This window comes from Fulmarus glacialis, unplaced genomic scaffold (genome assembly GCF_000690835.1).
Source record: "Fulmarus glacialis isolate BGI_N327 unplaced genomic scaffold, ASM69083v1 scaffold12819, whole genome shotgun sequence".
NCBI classification, from domain to species: domain Eukaryota; kingdom Metazoa; phylum Chordata; class Aves; order Procellariiformes; family Procellariidae; genus Fulmarus; species Fulmarus glacialis.
In genome coordinates this window covers 1-11,587 of record NW_009231445.1, presented here as the reverse complement: position 1 = coordinate 11,587, position 11,587 = coordinate 1, and the positions used below count along the sequence as shown (strand labels likewise).

Below are 11,587 nucleotides of genomic sequence, written 5' to 3'. Positions count from 1 at the left end.
GGTGGGAGTCCTGTGCCGGTGGCCGTAGCACCCTTCCCGGGCCACACGCGCCCTCTTCCGGGCAGAGAGTTTTGCCAAAGAAGCGCGTCTGCCTGCCTGGCAACGCCGTTACTCAGCAGCGAGCTGCCGTCCTGCCCCGCGGCCCCCCGCTCCTCGTTTCCCCCCTTACCCCACGCGCGGATTTTGTCTTCCCTCAGGGACGTGGCTGCTGTACCTGCCGTGCACCTGGAGCATCGGCTTCTTGGCGGCCGAGCCGGGCTGCCTCCCGGACTGGCACATGCTGTCCCTGTTCGGCATTGGAGCGGTGCTCATGCGTGGAGCCGGCTGCACGATCAATGACATGTGGGATCGCGACTATGACAAAAAGGTGGAGAAACCCCCGTGGGCTTGCAAAGACCTAGGGAAGTGAATTGTTGGTTAATTAACCAAGTACATGTCCGCTCATCTCCAACATCACCAGTGATTCCTTGCTGAGTGCAGACATAGGGCTCCATGTTCAGAAATTCCTCTGTGTTTCTGTCTGAGATGTGTGCAATTAATTTTTCTACACTTCCTCCTAGAATAGTAGAAATAACTTTATTTTGTATAACATTTCTCTGTCTAGGACTGTAATAAGTCTTCCAGAATACTTACCTCTGTAAGATAGAATATATGTTGTCAGCTGTAGGTAGTACTTGAACAAGTTTATTTTTCAACTTTTTTTGCATGACAGAACAAAATAAATAACACTTTTTTGCTACACTTGCTAGTTACGATCTACCCAAGAACCACTTTTTTCTTTCTTTTTAAATTTTCAGGAGCAGGATTTCCTTGAATATTGTTAATTTCTTCTTGAGAATGGCTGTTGAGAGTATCATTCCCAACCCTGAGCTAAGCCTCTTCTATTATGTTGTATTTTTCATCTCCCTTTTGCTCAGAAGAGGGAAATAAGCAAAAGGCAGCGCCCAGTGTCAGATCTTGAAATGTGCATAGGTGCAGGCTTGGAGGGGAGTATCCTGGTGATGTGTCACTGTTTGCTTGTCCTGTTTTCTGTTCCTGTGTTGTTCGTCTGGTTTTGGGTTTCAGCGCTGGCAAGAAACTGGATAATGAGCCAATGTGATATGTGAAGTTCTTCTTAGAGCACTGTTGTATTTGTGCTGTTGGGAAGGCAATGAATCAGTCCAAGTTTCGTGGCAGCTTTGGATGGTTTAGGGTTCGGAGGTTATTAACAACTACATATGCTAAAAATATTTGACAGGGTGGGGGTGTGATTGGTAAGATGGAATTTTCAATATAATGAATCCATTTATGCATTAATGTGATGTGGTTAGATGTAAAGTTTTAAAAATTCTCATCATAGCTCTTTCTTACATTAAAAGGATACCTTCAAAACAAGTGCGATAGAGGCTGGGTCAATATCAGGATGTTGACTTGTGTTGCTGATGGTGGTTTGGGGTTTTAGATTTTATGTTACTGATTATTTAGTAGATGTTTTCTTTTCTTTAAATGAAACATCCCATGTTTGGTTATGATGTGCAGTGGAATTAGTCACAAATACATTAAGTGCACATTTAAACTGCAAAAGCAGTATTTGATGTTTAACATAACCTGATTGGGGGGAGAATAAACTAAAAGAGTTTATTTAAATTCACATTATTAAAGCATATGCAGAACATTTTATACATACATAGTATTCTGTAAAAAGTTGGCTTTCGAACCTCTTCAGATAGACTTTACACCATTTTCATCAACGTGCAAAACTTTTGTCTTTTTTTTTTTTTGGCAATGGTCACCTTTGGCAGGTACCTCACCATACATTTCAGTTTGTTTCTTCCTTCAGTTTGCCTTGTATGGTTTCTTATTCCAGACAGAGTTTCTAAAGTCCATTGTATCCCGACTAGGATTAAATTAATTGTTCTTTCACTGTTATTAACAATGGTTATGTGTGCTAGAGGAGCCCTGCATCTTTACGATATTTTATGTGGTAATCACTTTAAAGCGTTTAGGCATAGAAGTGCTGCTCGAAATTGGGATAGTTAGCTCACAACTTTTTAAGTCTGATTTTTTTTTTTCCTAAGGTAATAAAATTCATGTACAAGATGCCTACAGTGTTTCTGATCGGCCTCATTGCACACAAGTGGCACTTTATTTCTGCGCTAGTTTTTAAAGCCTCTATGCTTCTATTATAAGCGCTGTTGCTTACAAATACAGCTCACGTCCGTGATGATATGTTAGGTTTGTATTGTTGAAGGAACCCCATCTCAAACATTCTGTGATCCGTTTCTGTTTATTTTTCCACTTGTATGCCAATGGTGGGACTTTTAGTTTTATGATACATTGGAATGTGTTATGTTGGATTTGGTATTAACATTATTCTTTCCATTTTTAGGTTGCGAGGACAGCAAGTAGGCCCCTGGCAGCTGGAGATATCTCCACTTTTCAGTCCTTTGTCTTTCTTGGGGGACAGCTTAGCTTGGCGCTTTGTGTGCTTCTGTGTCTGAATTACTATAGGTGATGTATAAGTTATCTTTTGTTTTTTAAAATTTGATTCCAGATCCAGAGTTAAGCACAGAGATTTTTGGCAGAAAGGGTGTTGGAGGCAGAGGGAGGAGGTTATTAATCATGGAATTGTGTTTGAAAGTAAAAGAATTAGTTCAGTACTATGTACAGCTCCTGTCATGCTGCACTATATCTTGTGATCTTTAGACTGGCAAACAATAAACCTCTTGGTACTTTTTACAGTATCATTCTGGGAGCAGCCTCTTTGTCTCTTGTGATCACCTACCCTTTGATGAAGAGAGTAACATATTGGCCACAGTTAATTTTGGGTGAGCTGGAAATATTTTTACTATTTTTGTTCTTCAGATGTAGTTTTTGGGGTGTTTTACAAATTAGTAATTGAACTTCAGCAATCTGATCTTTTTATAACTTCATATTAAAATAAAAATACCTTATAGACAAAGTTCTGTTGTGCCAGAAGCTTCTTAAACAATTTATAACACATATAAGAGTTGATGTTTGGGTCTGGGTTTTTTTTGTTAAAAATCAGTTCCTTATTTTGGCGGAGTGAGGGGAGGGAGAAAGGAAGGGAGAAAATAAATATTTGTCATTTGAGAATCAGCTTTAGTTTCGGGGTTGTCTCAAAACCTTTCTTAAACACGCATTTGTCCTTCATTTCAGTCTTCAGCCTCTAAAATAACTCCTGTGCAGAAACTGATGATGCTTGTATTTCAGGTTGAGCTACTAAAACATATCTTTGTATCTTGGCCTTCACATTCCAGCTGTCTTCAGCTTTTTCAACCAAAATTATCATTTTGAGCCTTGAAGTACCATAGTTGGCTGCTGTGCACTCTTTTGCAGTCAGTTATACTGACATCTTTTGTGATACTGACATCTCAGTGTTTTAACTTTAGACCCATTGTTTGAGTACACTGAAGTAGTTCTGTGCAAATGTTTCCCTATGCTAATGAAGTCAAATTTAAATTGGGGAAAAATGCGTGGCTATACATATTTCTCCTTGTATGTCCAGAGTATTTAATGTCAAATTACTTCTATTTATTACCTGACTGAAGGTAAGTGGTAGAAAAATAGAGATGCCAGTATTGTACAAAAAGCTGCTGATATGATATACACTCAAACAAATAATATTTAATTCTATACATGTAATTTCAATTGCTCCTGGCAATCTTGTAACTTTTTTTCTTTGTTTTACTCTCATTATGTTTTTAGGACTTACATTTAATTGGGGAGCCCTTCTTGGCTGGTCTGCCATCAAAGGGTCATGTGAGTGGTCTGTGTGTTTGCCCGTGTACTTAGCTGGAGTGATGTGGACGCTAGTATATGATACCATTTACGCACATCAGGTAGAGTAACAGAGGGAAATTTTAGATATCTCTGTATGTTTGTGTGTTTAATTTACAACTTTGTTGTCAAACAGCAGTACTAACCTGTTGCAGTTCTTCACCCTCAGCTGAGCTAAAACAGCACCAAAGAAACCCCAGCCCTTGGACCTTTTACTGCTGTTTGCAAATCAGGTAGAAAGCTGGAAGTATAATGCACTTTGTGTGCTCATGCATTTTCATTGTGTAAGTAACTTTGATGTTGGTATTAGCTGTTGGCTGCTAAAGCAGCTTAAAGGACCAAGCTTCTAATTTAAATTTTAATGTAGGGACCTACACATGCACTTAAATCAGGTTCCTAATAAGAAGTGTTGGAAACTTAAGAAAGGTCCCCCTTTTTCTTTTCCTTATGAAGTGGCAGTTGGATTGTGAATTTTTTGCTAATTCATCCTTTCATTCTAGGATAAGAGGGACGACATCATTATCGGTGTGAAGTCAACAGCATTACAGTTCAAGGAGGATACAAAGCAGTGGCTCAGTGGCTTCAGCCTTGCAATGCTCCTGAGTTTGTGCATGGCAGGAATGAACTGTAACCAGACGTTCCCATATTACTCAACTGTGGCTGCCGTAGGGGCTCACCTAGCGCACCAGGTTTTATGGATTTATTTATACTTTTTCCATGTTCTTGATAAGAAATCAGAGTGCTTTTCAACCCCCATCAATTCGCCAACTACCTAAAAAAAACAATTCCTGTAAAGAGAACTGAAGTCTTCTGATAATAAGCTCGCTTCTCTTAAGTACCTTTTGCAGACCTTTTGTTTGAAGAGACCTTCAATGGTCTGCAGACTGTGGAGCACTGGTTTTCAATCTGTTCCTAACCAAAAGAACTGCCTCGTGTTAAGCTGTGGTCTCAAGGGTTTTCTTCTCACTTCCAGTAGCAGCTGCAGCCAGATCCACTTCAATATCCTGCAAGACTGTGCAGTTTTTATTGTTCTGATACAGCACTTGCTATGTCTGGCGCATATGATCTGAGACTGCAATTGATGTATATTATGATCGTTCACTTACTTTAAAAGATTATATGGTTTACAGTATCAACGACACATACAGGCTTTTTTTTTTTTTTATAACATGCTGTACAGTAGCTATATGAAAATGAATATTGCATGTTCTGAATCAGAGATGATTAATTTTACATCTAAATAATTATTCTGTACTGTGGTCTGGAGCTTTAGTCTAGGATCTGACAGTATAACATTTTTCTGTGACTTGTTCACTACACCTGTAGCAGATGTTAATATTATAATTTTATGGTAATTGACAGTTCTAATTCACAGTTCCTTTTATAGCAGAGAACAATCCAGTTCAGTCTTGTAGTTGTATTAGTTTAGAAATTTTAATTAATAACAGAAAGAAAGAAATTAGCTTTGTCAGTAAAGGAAGCAGATAGGATCTTGTTACCCTGTTCTTTCTGAATCCTTACAACTGTAACAGTCTTGTAGTGACAAGTCAGTTTATATGAAAATTAATTGCTGGTCTTGATAGGTGAGTGATAGTAAAGAAATTTGTGTGTTGCAAGTAGTAAAACTGTCGACAGTCTGAGAAGTTAAGTCTGTGGTTAACATGAAACTTTTTAAAGCACATTAGACTTACATTACACTTTAATGGGGGGAGCTCACGCAGGTGATGAATATTAAGCATACCTCTGAGTAAGAGAATTCTTGTGATGATGTAGTCTGGTACTTGTCAGCCACTGCTTTTCAGAGTGATTATGCTTGGAAATCTATGAGGGAGAGAATACTACATTCCGCTGCATACTCATTTACAGTTTGAATTGTCAGAGAGGCCTTACATTGTAGTTTTGGCACAAATGGAAATTACTTTCCTGCAGGGAGGGTTTTTGTAAGTGAGAATGCAGACCTATTGAATGTAAGTGGTGAAGAGTGCACAACAGTTGTGTAGATTGCCAAAGTCACAAGAGCAGCATTGTGCTGTGTACCACAGAGTAGCTTCTTTTTGAGTGATTATTTTAATATTAGTTCTGCCTAAACATTCTCATGCTTCTCTTCTTGTTCAAGATTTCTGAACCTGTGCTTAACTAACTGAGTTTAAAAAGCTGAGTAAGCCGCGTTGAGGGGTAGGTTTTCCTTAATTCATTGAATTTGTGCCTGAGACAGAGGAATTTGGGTCATGAAGATGTCAAATTTCTATCCCACTCAAGAAGTTCACAGATAGAAAAATAACATCTTTTATTTGCTTTGCATTTCTGAAGGTGTATCTCATGGCTTGGCTGTTGGGTTTTATTTGTCAGTTCAGTGTTTTCAGTTCCCTGTGGTTGAGGGGCTGACCGGTTTTCAAGGGTGTGGATAACATCATATCTTAGAAGCTCGTGGACATTTCAGATTATTTGATCAGAACCCAGCCCTGTCACCTCTGTACAACCACAAATTGCAGAGGAACAGGTTTCCCCGGGAAAGTTTCACTTCTTTTAATCGGATACGTTCTGGTTTGACTTCTTCAGAGGCTGAATTGCAAGGTTTGAGGTTTTGGGGGGTACTTCTCTATTAATGCCTTCACTTGTTTTGCTTAACATTTCTCAAGACTTTTGTACCAAGTTTTGTTTCCAGGAATATTTTTCAGTAACTTTTCTCCTGCTGCACTGTGTGGGCTTTTTTCAGCTTTAGTTGTGACTCACAGCAGACAGCTGCCAAGCTGGGCAAGCCTTGCTTCTGGCTGTTGTTGCAGGTGTCCTGGTTCTTTTTTGCAAGAGAGTTGAACAGACATGGCTAAGAGCGACTGGACTAAACCACCCCTGTATGACTAGGCAGGGCCAGGCACGTTCCTGTGCATTCCAGTTAGCCTAGTTCACTGCTGGATCTCCAGTGCCTTGTCTCTGCTGAAACAGGGAGCAACACCTTGCAGCAGAGATTTAAAGGTGCAGGCAGGTTTTGGAGGGTTTATTTTTATTTAAAGTTCCCATTGAAGAATTAGGTGGCTACCTACTGAGGAAAATCTTAAAAAGACTTATTTACATGCCCAGATATTTTTACATTTTTAAATATCAAACCAGACACACCAGTATCTAGGCTGTTTACATGGTTCTTCATTGAGAGGGTCTGGGAGTCGTGTTCATATGTGATGCTTGACTTTTCTGCTGTATGTTGAATAAATCTGTCAAGTAAACATAGATGCCAGTTATGCAAAAAATCCTTCGTAAGCACAGAGTATTCCTGTTTCTTGTGGAGGTAAGGGTAGACTTTAGAATTTGAGATTCAGTTTTTGAAGTTACAGACCTTTTTGTGTCTTTTTGTGATGTTTCAAATATTTATGAGTCTGTAAATAATAATGCTAGAATGTTATACTGTGCTTTTGCAGATTTACACTTTGGACATAGACAAACCTGAAGATTGTTGGAAGAAATTTGCTTCAAATCGTACTGTAGGAGTTCTGCTCTTCATAGGGATTGTGCTTGGAAATCTGTGGAAACGAAAAGACTCAAAAAATGTGGAAGAGCCTTTAGAAAACAGGTGAAATTACTATGAATACTGATATTTTAGTCCAGCTAAAATGTAAGTACTGTATCAAGGAAAACAGTTTCAACATAAGTATAGCTGCTTTGTATTGTTTATTTATAAAAGCTGGTGAAAACATTCTTTTTTCTAAAAACATGCAAATGAGATTATCCTACAATGTAAGTTTTGATTATCCTTAAATGACTTCAGTCTCCATAGAAGCTTCAACAAGTGAAGCTGCTCTGCTGGTCCTGTGTAGTACAAGCAAACTTCTGTCAAGCTCTCAAGACTGTGAGCCCAAGATTTTATATGAAACAGATATCTCTTAGTGACAGCATGTGGGAAAATGCAAAGTGATTTCAGGATGTAAATAAAATCTGGCTGTACGTGTTTGGTGTTCTGATTTATTACATGAATAATTTTCAGTTTGAGTTGGAGCTTGTTGCGTGAAAGAACGGCAATAGCAGTTTTTATCCTGAGATGTCTAGAAGCAGTCAGGACTCTGTGAGTATGTGAGGTCTAGAGTAAGAAGTCAATAGAGAAGTATTTTAAATTACCTTTTGCTCTTGCTGTGATTGCTGGCAGTGGTTCCTTTTCATGTGAAAAGAACAGGCTTCTGCAAAGTTGCCTGCACAGAGTGAGCTGAGCTCGTTTATGAAGAATGATTTGAACAGAGACTACTGACTTAAAAACAGAGCAGCCCAGAGCTGTTGCATGACTGGTGGTTGACCCTGAGCTACCAATTCATCATACAAAGTGATCTTAATTTTTTTATTTTTATTTTTTAATTCTATTTGTTTTGTCTTATCCCTACTGGTTTTATTTGTAGTCTTACAGGAGTAACTTGTTTATAGGAGGATGCCTATAAACAATAAAATTAGCACCTGCAGGCTAACAATTACATTGCTCCAAACCATTCATGTTTTCAACTGGTTTATGCTCTCTCAGTTACATGATTTGCACGGTAGTTAACCTTTTCTTTGACTCATGGTGTTAAAGAGCTTATATGGCACATTCTGGAGTTAATTTTTGAGGAAGGAGCAACGGACACACCTGTTCTAGGAAAATGATACAGTGGAGTTTACCTCAGATTACATACTAATAGGCAATGCAAACGCGCTTGTCTCCACAGGTCGCTTTGTGTATGCCTGCATGCGGGGCTGTGGTTCAGTGATGCAGAGTGTTTGGTTGCCAAACTTATTGTGGTATTCCAACAACCTTTCCTGATGTCTGCTCTGCTCCTTGAGTGGTGGGGCACAACTGTGCATGCAGTCACACCAAAAATAAGGCTGAGTACTGCTCTAGCTCTGAAGATGGATATCATATTTTAAAGTTATTTAAACCGGTATGTCTGGGAGACATTGCAGTCCAGAGCCATGCGTTCAGGGTTTGCTAACTGTAGTTTTGCATTACCGATGATGGTGAACAGGCGAAGAAGTTCCTGTTGCAGGGAAATGAGAAAGCATATAATGAGTCAATGGCTTTGGTCACAGAAGATCGTTTTTGGTGCTGGAATAGACTTCTGTGGGTTCTGAACACTTCTTTTTAATGTAACACCTTGTAAAGTTGTTTTTTCTGTTACTATTTAAACAAGTGATGTCAAATATATTTTGCGCAAATTAGAAAGAGTAGATTTTTCAGCCTGACTGCATGTAAGATAGAAATACGTGAAAATGTTAGGAAGTGTAACTGCTTTTAGGGCCTCCTCGATCCTTACAGAGAAATTGTTCTTAAATAGGGTTTATAATTTTGGGGTGGAGGAACTATTTAGTTGAAGAAAAGCAGTTTAAAAATGAAGAATAGTAAGTTTCTGAACAATTATGTGACAAAGTTGCATTTTGTAGAGAGAGAATCGGGTGCATCCAACTTTGGTTATAAGGCATTTACTAGTAATAAAGAAGTCTTGTGATGGATCAGTTTCTTAATACTTGTAATATTACCTTAGAGAGGATGTGGCAAAAGTTACTCATCCGTTTTTAACATATTAAAGTGTCTTTAAGTAACTTAGATTTGGGAAGAGCTCACGTTTTGTAGTGCCTTTGAACCTACTGGTGTTCTTTGCCCAATGACGACTTGTCACAAGCGTTTGTCTTGTAATGAGAGGAGGAAGAAGGTGTAGCTAAATAGAGTAAAAATTCAAGTTTCAAAACAGTCCTCATGTCTTAAACTTGAAAATCACTGCATGTTTTCTGTGGGGATTTTCCAAATTCATCTCAAAATGCATTTGACAAAGATAAGCCATAGCTGTATTTTAGGTTCATTGCCTGAAAAATGAAGAAAGGTTTAGGTTCTAGGCTGTAATACTGAGAGCGTTATTTGCATGAGCATTTTATGATTAATACACAGAAATAAAAAATAACTTAAGTGAAAAATAGACAAAGGCTGAACTACTTCCTGGCTGAAACCCTGTTTGTATCCGCTGGCAGGTATATGTGCATATCTTCTCTTCTCCTTCCATTCCCAAGCTATTCTATTTCAAATCTTCACGAAGACACTCTCTGCTGTATTTAGATACAGTCTGTTAAAAAATTCTCAAATACACCTTTCTCTAACCAGCAGCAGCTTCATTATTAGCTAGTGTGCTTTTGCACAAAAAAGCAGTGTCCTCTGGAAGTTTCCTCCAGTGTCAAATTTTGCATTTCTCCTCCCCTTCCTTTTTCAAATGTTCCTCCACAGGACGTTGAGATAACAAATGCTTTTGGAGGCAGCAGGAAGGTCAAATGTGCCTTGCAAAGGCAAACATGAAACACTGGCAGTTGCTCAGCGAAACAGAAAACTCTGTAACCAACACAAACGCTTGCCTTTGTGTGCTCCCATTGTACTGTGTAGAAAGGTGTATCAAAGCAACACCAGCTCTTTGTCCAGGAGTAGCCGTATGTACATAGGGGAAGATACGGGGAAGGGTTGGCAAGGCATCAGCAGCCCTTTGTGGTGGGGCTGGATCTTTGACTCAGAAGCCCGCTTGGGACAGTGGCACACAGGAGCTTTCACACTTACCTTTGCCAGGGGGAGGACTCACCATAGGGTCATCCAAGGTGAATTGTGCCTGGATTTTGCTATTCATGTATTTCTTGGTAAATATGGTATTGTTAATGCAGGGGGGTCAGATTTTTCCCTCCCTTTAATTTCAGGAAAGTATGTGCTGCAGGCACCTAGCTCAGGAACTGTGGTGTGCAAACAGCATGGGCCAGAGGACATGGGACAGCCAGCGAGGCTGGAAGGCAGTCCGGCTGCAGGGGGTTACCAGGTCAGTAGGTCAGGCGTAGCACCAGCTGGTAGTGGGATGTGGAAACAAAAATGGGGCTCGACTCAAAGTCAGAAAGGTGTGTCAGCATGTGGAAAGATCAGAGCATCCTGTGGGCTGAAGTTACTAAAAAGCTGGCTGAAGATTAAGGTAACCCATCACCTGTACCAGCATGGGATTGTGGTTAGCCACAGTATTCAAGGAAGACACTGAAAGCACAACTGTTGTGATGAAGGGCTGGTATGGTAAACAGAAGCAGAGAATGTATTTTGTGGGCGCTTCTTTGTTTTTTGCTTTTGGTGAAAGCATTGTCTGGACCATTAATTTGTTTCTAAACGCATCACAGTGCAAATACCAGGAGAGAAGATCCATTTAAGCTTCAAAACAAAGCTGACAAGAAAAAATGTGGATGTTAACTAGCCATGGATAATGCGAAGTTTTGGTACTAACTGAAGGCTCCTGGGATATTGCAGAGGTGAGTTTCCTGCAATGCCTCCCTGTAGTTTTTGCTGGGGGCAAAAGGCCAGAGCAAATTTTAACACAGTGTGTGCTAGGTACAGCAGGTGTGGAGCCACACAGCTTCCCCCTCTTGCACATCACCTTTCCCAGTCCAATTCTCTCAGACTGCCTTCTCCCATGTGTCTTAAAAAGCATCTTTGTTATTAAGTAGTAAAGGCCCTTTTTAATCAACAGTACAACTTATTCTACTAAATAACATCCATATATTTTAAAAGTATTTGTCGCATGTCAAATTCTGTTGCAAAGTGTGTTGGATGTTGTTGTGGTTTAACTCCAGTCAGCAGCTAAGCACCACACAGCCTCTCACTCACCCTCCCCGCCCCGGTGGGGTGGGGGGGAGAATCGAAAAAGCAAAAGTAAGAAAACTCATGGGTTGAGATAAGAACAGTTTAATACTTGAAGTAAAATAAAATAATAATAATATTAACAACAACAAATTGTAATGAAAAGTAAAACAACGGGGGGGAGGGAGGGAGGAGAGAGAGAGAGAGAGA

General features: G+C 39.6%; 1 protein-coding gene across 1 annotated transcript; it reads left to right on the top strand.

Annotated features, from left to right (window-relative positions):
- Positions 1 to 197: 197 nt before the first annotated feature.
- Positions 198 to 7,716, top strand: COQ2 (coenzyme Q2 4-hydroxybenzoate polyprenyltransferase; the record flags this gene model as incomplete). Its single annotated transcript, XM_009584581.1, has 6 exons — positions 198 to 367; positions 2,369 to 2,490; positions 2,722 to 2,807; positions 3,709 to 3,842; positions 4,281 to 4,469; positions 7,194 to 7,716. Coding segments are annotated over 6 exons (857 nt in total), but the record flags the coding sequence as incomplete, so codon positions are not given.
- Between the last annotated feature and the right edge of the window lie 3,871 nt (positions 7,717 to 11,587).